The following is a 13890-nucleotide window of genomic DNA, read 5'->3' on the forward strand; positions in this document are numbered from 1 at the left end:
CAAAATTTCAGGAGGAGGAGGAGGGGTTCTTTGGCGGAGAAGATGTTAATGGTGGAGGAAGAAGAAAGTGTTAATGGCGGAGGAACAAGAAGATATAGAGGAATGAGGAAGAAGAAGATGTAGAGGAAGGAGGAAGAAGACGATGTAGATGAAGAAGAAGATGCAGGAAGAAGAAGATGTAGACGAAGCTAAGAAGAAACAGCAACCAAGGTGGAGATGCGTTAATGGCGGGAGGAAGAAGAAAGTTTTTGGGTTTGTTTGCAAGAATTTCGGGTTTTTGGGAATATAGTATAATTTTTAAAAGATTACATAATACTTCATTAATCCTAATTAAGCACTAATCAAGTTTAATTACCCTTAATCGATAACAAGGCTATTTAGTTAACACTTTAAAACTTCACAGCCTTTTAATTAAATTTAAACTTGAGATGGCTTTTTAATAAACTACCCTGAAGAAAACAGAGAAAAATTAGTTAGAGTTTAGTGGAATTTTCTAATTGAATTGGATGAATGAAGAAGAAGGCACGTGATTAAGACTTTATATTAAAGTAGATCACTAAAACACCATTGTTCTTACAACAGAAGTTAACTCCTAGTTTTGCTATATTACAAACTGACCCAGGTAAATTTATTACACTACAAAAACCATCAACCTTCATACATATTATTCTCAATATCTCCCCTTAACACAATGTAATAACTGCTTTATACTAGAATACTCATAAAAATATAGATAATAAAATTATGGGTACATCAGTAAAAATAGTTGGGCCCAAATTTTTCTTTTATTCAATATACATATTCTTTACACAAAGTCAGTATCATTTACAAAAGTTCTCAAAAGTGTATGGACAGTGTAACTATTCCTCCTCGCTTGCAGATGTCCATCCGATTGTGTCCTTACCTAGGTCCTGCAAAACATAGAAAAACAACGGGTGAGCACAACTAATGCCCAGTAAGTAAATCCTCTACTTATCTATCCCCGTAACTCTTTCTCTTAATTCTTTCCTTACACTCTTCTCTCTCTGTTTCTGTTTCTCATACTCTTTTCTATACACTCTCTGGTGTATGTCACGGCCTCATCTTACCGGAGGCACGGCTAGGGACTCATCCCACTCTTCGTGACTCAACTCATTCTCTCTTTTTGTTCTTTCTCTTTCTCTGTTTTTCTCATTCTTTCTCACTCGAGTGTCATGACCCCATCTTACCGGAGGCACGGCCGGGAACTCCCCTGCTCTACGTGACTTCTACTCATTCTATACCGATCGGACTCGGTTATGCATGGATTCAGAACCCTTGGCCATGTGAGTGTACATTCTTTCTCTCTATCTTTCGAACGTCACGGCCCCTTCTTACCGGAGGCACGACTGGTGATCACAAAGCACCCACTCTCGTGACTTTACTCATTACTCATGGGTTCCCCATTGCACAACCTACTCTATCCTCTTCTTTTGCTCTTAGAGTAGTTTATTCACAAAGGTCTCTACTCTTTCTCAAGCTAATGCTCATCTCATTCTCAAGCTAGTACTCATAGTGTAGCTTAACTCTTAGAGTAGTCTATTTACAAAGTTCTCAACTCTTTCTCAAGCTACTTCTCAATGCACAATTAATGCATATGGATGGTTCATGCTCATTAATGCACTTAGGAAATGTCAATATGCAATGTTGAAAGAATTAAGGTTCACAACTCATGCTCATACTTCTTTTAGGTATTTCATCAAACAACTCATGTGCATACAAAAACTCTTCTCTAACTACAACTCTATTTCTCTTTTTAACCATCCAAAATGGGAAAAAACTCCCTTCTATGGACATAATTCCTATCATAGAAGAACGCTCCCCAAAAATTTACTCAATCTCCTCCAACTTCATCTCAAACTCATCACACATCAACACTTCTCATAAAGGAAGCATATCCAACAAACACAACATGAATATTCATCTCAACTCAATTTCTCAACAAGTAGACATATATCTCTACTCAATTTCTCAACAAGCATCATATATACATGCATAAAGAAATCTCTACTCAAGGATTGCTTAAACTTTAGCTTTGAGTTTGATTTACTTACCTTGTGATGGTGTGATTCCACTAGCACTTATCTTTTCCTTTGGTAGATGTCTTTTCTCTACACATTTGAACAATACCACAATAAGCCCTCAATACCTTTATAAGTAAAATTCACATCTAGAGCAAGGATCCTTACCTTAGGATACCTTAGATCAACTCTTTACCAAAAACTACTCAAAAGCCCTCTAAAATCCTTGAAAAGTTGAAGGATAAATTGAGAGAAAAATGGTGGATGGATATGGCGGTGGAAGAAGAAGAATGAAGGGTTTACTAATATCAAACCCTTATTAACTTATGCTATACACCTTCTTTCCCATTTTGCCCTCACTCTTTCTTAGAAATTCCATCATTGTCCTTTGATTCATTACACTCACACCCCTAATACTAACACATTCTCCATGAAATTTTCTTACATTTTACTCCCCACTTTTACTGCTAATTAGGGGTAGAATAGTCACTTTGCCCCTAAGGAAAGAATGCTCTAGAAACTCACTACACATTTTAGTCGGTTCTTCACCACGGCGAAGACTCTTTCTTCGCCCCGACGAAAAGTTACATAACCTACCTCTTTGGTTTCAGGACCTCGTTGCCGTGGCGAAGATCATTCTTCACCCCGGCGAAGTCTGTAACACCAAAACTTTGCAAAGTCTTTACAATTTCAAGGCAATCACTCAACCAACCCAATACATCCATTCAACCAAGGGCCAACCAAACAATATTAACAATAAACCGACTCAAACAAGGGCAAAATAAGACACATTAGTTACGTACCTCGAGTGAGGCGTTACACACAACATCTTTCTTTCCTAGTTAATCTTCATACACAGTATTCTCAATATCCCCCCTTAAACACAACGTCTTTCTCTCTTGGTTTTCTCTCCTCTCAACTCTCTCGCATTTCTTCTTTTTATTTTCTTCTTCTTCCTTTCTATTCTCTCTTTTCTCTTTCTTTTTCTTATTGGTTTTTCTCCTCCTCCCGCGAACAATCCATTTTTAAAATCTCTTACTATTCATAAAAATATTTGGCAAATTTTTGTTAGCCCTGACTTGTTTTTGGCTATGACACTTTACTCCCTCAAAACTTTCAAATTCTTACACTTTACCTCCCAAAATTACTAAGTAAAATAGGATGACTTTTTCACGAGTATATATATAGTGAAAATTATTATGAAATAGAAAGGTTATTGATTAGTATATGATCTAAAATTGGCATATTTTGTCTCAAAGATATGTGCAACTTAGATGCCTTGGAGTTCTCGCTCCAAAGTCAACAATTATTTCTCTAGTGAACATTTATGTATATTCTAATGGAAGTCCATTAACAAGCGGAAAACTCACTGTTTAATTTATATTTTATCTAGCATAGCTCAAACTAAAGTTTCCACCTATGCCATAAATGAATTTGCTTTAGCTTTCATAAAAACAATAACATATATATAAATAATAGCGTCTCGATCTCATCTCAATCTTTATTTATGTATAATGGCGGTAATATCTGTGCAAACTTTCTTCTTCTTCTTCTTCTTCTTCTTTTTTTTTTTTTTTTTTTTTTTTTTTAAATCATTGGGAGTGTTTTAGTCAGTTTGCGTGCACCTTAACTAATTCTCCAAAACCTTAGAATTGTCGACTGCTTGAGGGGGAATCAAATCCAAAAGCTCATAGAACCTCATTTTACTCTTTTGTCATAGGCCACTAGTGGTGGTTAGCAAACTTTCTTCTTGTTATCATCAGTATTTATAAAATTTTTTTTGTTTGTTTGTCGCATTTGATGGAGCTTAATGGTGATTAATGAATAAATCGGTTAATAGGGACAATATCCTACTATGGTGAATTGTCTACCATCGTTATCATCCTAATTTTGTCCTTCCGAAGTGGACAGAACAAATAGTCCTAACCGCAAACAACAAACTTTAAATCCATTTGTACTGTAAAAAAAAAAAAAAAAAAAAAAAAAAAAAAAAGAACCATACAGAACTTGATGTTTGTTTGTGTACAAGTTTATTTCGTATTAATTTAATTGGCTATTTTCAGGCTTTTTCACGTGATACATTAGCGTCGTTTGAAATGTGACAACAAATTAACTTCATTAGATTATTTACCACATCATTTAATGTTATTGATACATATTGCTGAGGGGATTACTGTTATAAAGGTAAATGGTCAAACTACATTGGTCTAATCGGCCCATATAATAAATAGTCGAGGCATGAATGGAGACCCAAATTATAGCTGAACTGAACGGATCCACAAAAAATCAAAAAGCCCATTGGGTGGAAAAGTCAGTCAAGACTCCAAGTCAATAGGACGGCAGAGACCAACCGCGTGCTCAATTCTAGTTTCTCGTTTGAATAAATTTAGAAGGAAACCGCTAATTGCGGCCCCTTTTGTGTTTGATTTTTCAACGAGGAAGTGAACTGAAATGCAAGTGCTACGTGTGATTGTGTTGAATGATGTGTAAGTAAATATATAAAATTGAAACGCTCTTTAACTTTTGACTGAGAATCAACGCGTGTTTGTATGGACAAGGTCCAGAAGGAACAATCTATTCACTCGAAAAATCAATGTAAACTGATTTATCCCGGATGTGTACATATCAAATCTTTACGTTGGGGTATTTTTATTTACACTTAATGCTCATAATATATTTTGTAAAATTAGAATTAATTCAGTATAATAATTTAATTTAAAGCCATTTTATTTTTTGGTTAATACATAATAAAACAGATCCATGAATATCATTACATTTAATACAAACTACTGAAAAAAAAAAAAAAAAAAAAAATCAATATGCATACAAGAATTTGTATATGTTTTTTTCTATATGTAAATTATTCTATGTTCACATGGGTCCTACAAGAATATCTTTTGAATTTTTTTTTCACTAAAACTCTTTGGAAAATTCAAATTGTGGAAGCTTCAATCCTTTTCTCCTGGAGTCATGAAAAAGAGAAGCAAAGATCCTTTAACCAACAAGATTAGCTCAACCAATTCTCTATATAAACCAACGAGATTAGCTCAATCAATTCTCACTACAAAAGCATGAATCATATAATAATCGGTCGTTCAACTTTCTCCTTCGTTTGTTTCCTAGCCCTAGTGACATTACACGGCATCCATGCAGTTGAGTATGTAGTCACGAACAGAGCTGCAACAACCCCCGGCGGCATTCGGTTCAACAATGAGCTCGGCTCTGAATACACCAAACAGAGGATGGCAGCCGCCTCCGACTTCATTTGGGGAATTTTCCAGCAAAACACTGAAGCTGAACGAATAAACAGGCCACAGGTGATCCTTTCTGTTGATCCGGACAGCAAGTTCCTAGCGTACGTCGTCAACAATGAAGTCCACGTAAATGATAGCTATATCAATAACATTCGTGGTGATATCAAGTCGGATTTCAACGGGGTGCTTTACCACGAGATGACACATATTTGGCAGAACGGGATAGGAAAAGCTCCTGGAGAAGTAATTGAAGGGGTAGCCGATTTCGTCAGGTTGAAGGCAAATTATATCCCCGCTCACTGGGTGAAACCAGGAGGTGGTGATAAGTGGAATCACGGTTATGATGTTACTGCTCGGTTTTTTGACTACTGTGATAGCTTGAGAAATGGATTTGTTGCAGAGCTCAACAAGAAGATGAAAGATAGTTACAGTGATCGTTTCTTTGTTGATTTGCTGGGCAAAACCGTTGAGCAGTTGTGGAGCGATTATAAAGCCAAATATGCGAACTAAATTAAGCATGTTAATTAGGTTTTAATTTAAATAAGTATTATATATATGTGAGGGATAGTGATAATAAGGTGATCATCATGATTTAGTGTTGTCTCATTTGATCACCATATACAGTATATACATACATAATGAATAAAGATTTAATTTATATAAGCTATCGTTTAATTATTACTTTCTATTGATGGGTTTTTCTCATCGTTTATATCTTTTAATCTCTCATCGCAAATATTCTATTCAAAATCTTCGGACATTCAGGAACATCTTCTTCAAACTCATGCTGATTGACAAGTCAGGATTTATTGAATGGGTAGGCCCTTTAATTTGGCCCCTTTATGTGTATCACCGAAAACCATTGTTTACTATAAGTCCGAGTTATTAATTTAGAATAGTATGCTTTAGGATTCTATGAACTTTCCCTAGAAAAACCCTCTCCTTGACTATTTCAAATTGAACTCTTATGCGTTTCTCCCTGTTGAGGTTTTTCCCAGAAGGAATAGTATGCTTAGGAGAATTTTTTTTCGGTGGGGGGTTGTTGAAAATATGCTTAGGAGATTTGATTTGAATCCATTGCTAGGTGATATGAGCATACTTCAATTACACCACTTCTTTGATTTAGTCAATAAACAACACTACCATCCTAGATTGTAAGAATTGTTAGTTTATGTACGGAGTCTCTTGAAGAGACCTATTAATTTGCTTTTATTTCGCAGTAGTTGTAACTAAACAAAGTCCAACCTTTATAAAAGGACCTGCTATGAATAACAAAGACATGACTTAGCTTCCATATTTTCTTAGTGGAGTCCCGACTAAAACTCGAATACTAGTCAAAGCAGTTCTCAGTTTTTCCTTTTGCTGTAGTTGTTATCAAATTGGTATCAGAGCAGTTCCGTCCATGGCAGAAAGCGGAGCTCCTCAAACACGTTTGAAGGATTTGAAGGACCTTGCTGAGGATGCAGCAATCAACAGGATTGAGGGAAGCATGGAAACCTTCATGAGAGAGATCCGTAACCAAGTCTCTAATCCAGTGATGCAGATTCGAGATGTCTAAACACCCCCTTCACCACCCAAATCCAATGTTGTTCCTTCTTCCTCTGCATTACGCTTGCAAAACCCCTACGTCCAGCCCCAACGAGGACCAAAAATTAACCTATAAAAATATGACGGAGAAGAAGAAACTACTGGGTGGATTTTGCAAGCTGAGCAGTACGTCCTATTTTATCAAATTCCACCTCCACAACAGTTATTAATTGCCTCCTTTCATTTAAAAGGTGATGCTTTGTGTTAAGATTCTAGGGTTTATGATTAAACCTAAATCAGTCTAAAGCAGGTCATCAATCAACGATTAAACACAAGACAAATGAAAAATAAGAAGAACAAACATAAAACAGGATATAACAGTTTATAGTGGTTCGGCTTTACAGCCTACATCCACTATCCAAGGCTCATAATAGGGGATATCATTATCAATCAATAATGTACAGTGAGAATGATTTCATCAGAACATAAGGGAAAAACAAACAAGGAAGGAACACACCAATTCGCAAAACCCTAACTCTCTCAACCCAGAATTTGCCTTTTCCTCTTGCACCAGCAGGTGTTAAATACATATGCTTGAAGCCTGAATCATCATCCAACTGTCTCTGATTCTCCATAACCGCAAGATCACACGATCAATTCTGGAACATTCGGTAGGGTTGTGAGTTGTCAAAGCAAAAGAGAAATGAGAGAGAGGAATGAAGTCTGCGCACAAAATGAGATAACCCAAACAGATAGTATATTAGGTTTGGCCAAAAAATGACGTCGCATAAGAGAGTTTGACTTTAACACTTAAGCTGACTTCCACCATGGCAAATAAGGAGCCACATCACCACAAGTCTCCACCTTGGCTTCTCGATTTGTCACCCCCCATGTGGCCTTGGAAATGTACCAGTTCATTCTTGAACTTGAAGTAGGCTCATACAGAGCCTGTGTTTTTCAAATGGGACAGATTTTGTGAACATGTTGGTAGGATTATGAGATCCATCAATTTTCTCAATCTCGATCTCTCCTCTTTTAATCATTTCCCTAATGAAATGAAGACGGGCATCAATGTGTTTGGTTCTTTCATGGTAAACTTGGTTTTTACAAAGGTGAATCGCACTCTTACTGTCACTGTTAATCTTCACTGTCTGTTGCTCAATACCCAACTCATTGATCAGGCCTTTCAACCAGGTGGCCTCCTTTACTGCCTCAGTCAATGCAACATATTCTGATTCAGTTGAAGACAGGGTAACCATATGCTGCAATTTTGATTTCCAACTGACAGTGTTTCCCCACAAAGTAAAAACAAACCCAGATGTAGACTTCCTTTTGTCCAAATCTCCTACATAATCTGCATCACAAAACCCCTCAACACACTCATCACAACTATGGTTTTTCTTAAAAATAATTCCTACTGATTTTGTTCCTTGTAAGTATCTCATAATCCATTTAAGAGCCTTCCAGTGAGTCCTTCATGGATTGCTCATAAATCTGCTAACCAAACTTACAGCAAAACTTAAATCTGGTCTGGAACATACCATCAAGTACATTAGGCTTCCCAGTGCACTAGCATAAGGTATCCCTACCATGTCAAGCTTCTTAGTTTCAGTCTGTGGACTCTGCTCTTGTGAAAGTTTCAGGTGAGCATCGAGAGGAGTTTGAACAGATTTAGCATCCAGCATGTTGAATTTCTTCAGAATTTTCTCAGTGTAGTCCTACTGGACTAACTTTAGACTTTCAAAAGCTTTGTTTCTGACAATGGAAACACCAAGAATTTTTTGAGCTTGACCCAGCTCTTTCATTTCAAACTTGGTGTTCAGTAACTTCTTCAGTCGACATAACTCAGATTTATTATGGCATGCCATAAGCATATCATCCACATACAACAGTAAAAAAATATGTGTCAGTTCTGAGATTCTTTTATAGTAAAAATAGCTGTCAAAATTACATCTATTAAACCCTATTTCTAGCATAAAAGAATCAAATTTCTTATACCACTGTCATGGTGACTGTTTCAAACCATACAATGATTTTTTTAGTAGACAAACTTTACCTATAACACTGTTGTAACCTTCAGGCTGCTCCATTAGAATACTTTCTTCCAAATCCCCATGCAAGAAAGTTGTCTTCACATCAAGTTGTTCTAATTCCAGATTGAATTGAACTACTAGAGAAATCAGGACCCTAATGGATGTATGCTTGACCATGGGAGAAAATATTTCATTATAGTCAACCCCCTCTACTTGTGTGAACCCTTTTGCGACTAACCTAGCCTTGTACCTAGGTGCATCCTGAGTTTTTAAACCTGGTTTTCTTTTGAAAATCCATTTACATTTTACCACCCTATAGTTTTCTGGTTTATCAACCAAAACCCAAGTATTATTCTTCATAAGAGAATCAAATTCTTCCTCAATGGCTTTCTTCCATTCCAATTTTTCAGATCCAGAAACTGCTTCTTGGAATGTCTTAGGTTCATCATTCATCTCTTCCTCCACCTAAAGAGCATAAGCAACCAGGTGTGCATATCTTAGTCTACTTAGAGGTCTGATAGTTCTCCTAATTCTATCTCTTGATAATTGATAATCAGTCAAGTTTGAAGTATCTACACCTAGAGTATTCTGCCCTACTTCATGATCACCAGTTGGTTCTTCCTCATGAGTATCTAACTCCTCAACTCCACCTTGATTCAAACTTGGGCTAAAACTGGAGTCTGTCACTTCTAGTTCTAGGTGTCCAGCTTCTGAATAAGAGTTCTCAAATTCATCAGGTTTGTTTCCTAAACCAGGTAGGGTATTTTCTCTGAATATGACATCTCTACTCACAATACATTTCTTAGTTTCTAAATTCCAGAACTTGTAGCCTTTAACCCCATCTGGATATCCTAAGAAAATGCATTTGATGGCTCTAGGTTTTAACTTTTCATCCTTAGAATGAACATAGGCTAGACATCCAAAAACTCTAAGGTTTTCAAGGTTTACAGGATGACCAGTCCACCGTTCAAGTGGAACTCTAAAACCTATAGTTGATGAGGGTGTTCTGTTTATCAAGTAGACAGCAGTACGGGCTACTTCAGCCCAAAACTTGACTGGAAGTTTGGAACATGACAGGATGCTTCTTACCTTTTCTAGAATAGTCCTATTCATCCTTTCACAGAGCCCATTCTGTTGTGGAGTGTGTCTCACTGTCCTATGTCTAACTACCCCATTAATTCTATAGTAGTTATTGAACTCCTCATTAATGAATTCCAAACCATTGTCAGTTCTTAACTTTTTCACTTTCTTTCCACTTTGCTTTTCAACCATAGTTTTCCGTTCCTTAAATCTAGAAAAAGGCTTCATCCTTGGTTTTAAGAAAATAAATCCAAACATGCCTAGAGTAGTCATCTACAAGACTAAAAAAATACCTACACCCTCCAAGTGAATAATGCCTAGATGGTCCCCATAAATCAGAGTGCACATGCTCAAGTGGTGAGCTTGAGTAGTGCTGTCCAGTCCCAAATTTTACCCTACACATTTTCCCAAATACACAGTGCTTACAAAAATTCAGATTCCCTGTTTTATCCCCACCCAGTAGGTTTTGTTTACTGAGTTCACTTAAGCCCTTTTCACTAACATGGGCAAGCCTTTTATGCCACAAGGTAGTCTTATATAGTTCCTTAGTTGACCCAAAATTAGCCACTCCACTATCAGTCCTACCTTTCAACACATACAGTCCATTTCTTTTCTCAGCCTTCATGACAACCAGAGAACCCTTTAAGACACTAAGACTCCCATTAGCAGCCTTATAGTTCAGACCTATAGAGTCTAAAGTTCCAAGAGAGATAAGATTTCGTTTTAGGTCAGGGATATACCTAACATCAGTAAATGTCTTAGTTAATCCACTATGAAGATTCAGTTTAACAGATCCTATTCCCTTAATATGATAAACAACATTGTTTCCCATCATTACTTTCCCACCATCTAAAGGTTGAAATGAGCTAAACCACTCCCTATTAGGTGTCATATGATAGGTACAATTAGTGTCTAAAATCCACTCTTCCATAGTACTGCCCTATGAAATAACTAGGACCTTTGAACTCTCATAACCTTCTGATACTACCCCTGCACTACCTCCATCATCCTCTTTCTCATATTTCTTTATTCTTTCTCTCAGGACAATCTCTCCTAAGGTGACCCTCCTTATGACAGAAGAAACACTTCCATTTCCCAGGTTTGGACTTAGACCTATGTTTATTCTGCCCTCCTCTTTTCTAGTTCTTCTTTTCAGATCTTCCTCTTACTACAAGAGCCTCACCATCACTCACATTTTTATCCCTAATTCTATTTTCAGTATCCTTAGCTGAGATAGCTTTTACTACTTCTTCTAATTTCTGAGTCTGCCTATCATATTTCAAAGTCTCTACAAAATTCGAGTAGGATTTGGGTAGTGAGTTTAACAAAATCACAGCTTGGTCCTCATCACCAATTTCAATGGAAATACTCTCTAAATCTTGTATAATCTTAAGAAAATCATTCTTATTATCTTTTAGAGATTTTTGTTCATCCATCTTAAACCCAAATAAACTTTGTTTTAGAAATAAACGATTAGGCAGAGTCTTAGACTGATAAAGTGAATCTAACCTGCTCCATATCTCTACAACAGTCTTTTTCTTTTTGACTTCTCGAAGCACTTTGTCACCTAAGCCAAGGATCAGAGAGCTCTTGGCCTTGTTCAGCATGTCTTGTTTTTCAGTAGTGGTTAATGTTGCAGGTAACTCATCTTCTCCTTTCAGAGCTAACGCCAAGCCCTTTTTAACCAATACTGCCTCCATCTTTATTTTCCATAGTCCGAAGTCGTTCTCACCTGTAAACTTCTCAAGCTCATATTTAGTTGACATGTTTTCTCACAGATCAAAAAAACATTCAGCAACAGAGAAGGAATCAGTTTAAGGAAACTCAGAGAAATGTATTTAGGCAAGATTAAACAGAGAAACCTTAATTGGACATTCAATCGAGCTTTGATACCAATTTGTTAAGATTCTAGGGTTTATGATCAAACCTAAATCAGTCTAAAGCAGGTCATCAATCAACGATTAAACACAAGACAAATGAAAAATAAGAAGAACAAACATAAAACAGGACACAACAGTTTATAGTGGTTCGACTTTATAGCCTACATCCACTCTCCAAGGTTCACAATAGGGGATTTCATTATCAATCAATAATATACATTGAGAATGATTTCATCAGAACATAAGGGAAAAACAAACAAGGAAGGAACACACCAATTCGTAGAACCTTAACTCTCTCAACCCAGAATATGCCTTTTCCTCTTGCACCAGTAAGTGTTAAATACACATGCTTGAAGCCTGAATCATCATCCAGCTGTCTCTGATTCTCCATAACCACAAGATCACATGATCAATTCTGGAACATTCGGTAGGGTTGTGAGTTGTCGAAGCAAAACAGAAATGAGAGAGAGGAATGAAGTCTGCGCACAAAATGAGATAACCCAAATAGATAGTATATTAGGTTTGGCCAAAAAACGACGTCGCATAAGAGAGTTTGACTTTAACACTTAAGCTGACTTCCACTGTGGCAAATAAGGAGCCACATCACCACACTTTACAATATTTTAAATGGTTGCAACACACTGGGTCTTTGATAGATTGGAGCGTCTTTGTGCATGCATTGGAAAAACGTTTTGGACCATTTGATTTTGATGATCTAGAAGAAGAACTTGCCAAGTTGCGCCAAAATTCATTAGTAATGGCTTATCAAAAACGATTTGAGGGTCTTTCAAACCGAGTGGGAGGATTGACAGATGAATTTCTCCTACATTGTTTTTTGAGTGGGTTCAAAGATGAAATCCGATATATGCTAAAACTACAACAACCAACTTCCCTCACGGAAGCCATCGGACTTGCACGCACACAGGAAGCTCACCTTGCTGCCCGACCATGCAATCTAAACTTATCCTGTCTAAATGTTAGAGCACCACCACCACCAAATGCTATTGTTATGCAAGGGTCCTCCTTTTCCACTCAATTTTCTACTCCTCCAATAAAAAATATCTCATATGAAACCATGAAAGAACGCAGACACAAGAGTCTCTATTACTATTGTGATGAGAAATTTCGGCCTGGGCACTTTTGCAAAAACAAACTTAAAATATATTGGCTGGACAAACTTCTTTTGAAGATGAAGACATGGACTGTTTAGATGATCCACCTTCTTTAGACAACAATGCCCCTGAAATTTCTTTGCACGCTATGACGGGAGCACCTACACCTCAAACCATGCGAGTTACGGGGCTGCTTGGGCGTCAAGTTATATCCATCCTCATAGATATTGGTTCTACCCATAATTTCTTGGATCCTCATCTAGCTAATAAAACAGGTCTCTCAATAGACACAAATGCTACGTTTGATGTCATGGTAGCTAATGGCGACAAACTTCCAAGCATAGGACGTTGTACAAACACTGCACTCACGATCCAAGAGACACTTATTCATGTTGATTTTTTCCTTCTTTCTTTGGGTGGTTGTGATGCTATCTTAGGTACAAAATGGCTATAGACTTTAGGGCTGATTTTGTGGGATTTTCAATACATGTGGATGCAATTCACCCATGTTGGCCAGCCTAGAAAGATTGTGGGAAATTATGTTGCATCAGTACCTTATTCCACATGTAATTCTCTTAGCCAATTGGGAAAGCATGCTGGACCTAGTTATCTTATTTTTTCTCTAACCTCTAGTAGTTCCCCAAAGGCAAATTTGGAGGCCATAGTTCCCCTTTCTTTGCAACCTCTTTTGCAGGAATTTTATCGAGGTTTTCAACAAACCATGTGGCCTTCCACCTTCTCGTTCCCATGAACATCACATACATCTATTCAAAGATGCGCAACCCGTAAATGTTCCGCGTATTGCTATCCTTGCATTCGGAAAGACTGAAACTGAGCACCTGATTCAAGTGATGTTGACCGATGGCATTATATGGCATAGCCACAGCCCTTTTTCTTATCCTACTCTCTTGGTTAAAAAAAAGGATGGCTCTTGGAGACTCTGCATCAACTACCGAGCCTTAAAT

The 13890-nt window shown here is 37.2% G+C and overlaps 1 protein-coding gene across 1 annotated transcript; it reads left to right on the plus strand.

The window, feature by feature from the left end:
- The first annotated feature begins 5048 nt into the window (after positions 1-5048).
- Positions 5049-5956, plus strand: LOC116114140. The gene has a single exon (XM_031400294.1). It carries the CDS (start codon positions 5111-5113, stop codon positions 5801-5803), a length of 693 nt encoding a protein of 230 aa, XP_031256154.1. The 5' UTR covers positions 5049-5110; the 3' UTR covers positions 5804-5956.
- Positions 5957-13890: the final 7934 nt, after the last annotated feature.

The sequence above is a fragment of the Pistacia vera genome, unplaced genomic scaffold (genome assembly GCF_008641045.1).
Source record: "Pistacia vera cultivar Batoury unplaced genomic scaffold, PisVer_v2 Contig700, whole genome shotgun sequence".
In the NCBI taxonomy this organism is placed as follows: domain Eukaryota; kingdom Viridiplantae; phylum Streptophyta; class Magnoliopsida; order Sapindales; family Anacardiaceae; genus Pistacia; species Pistacia vera.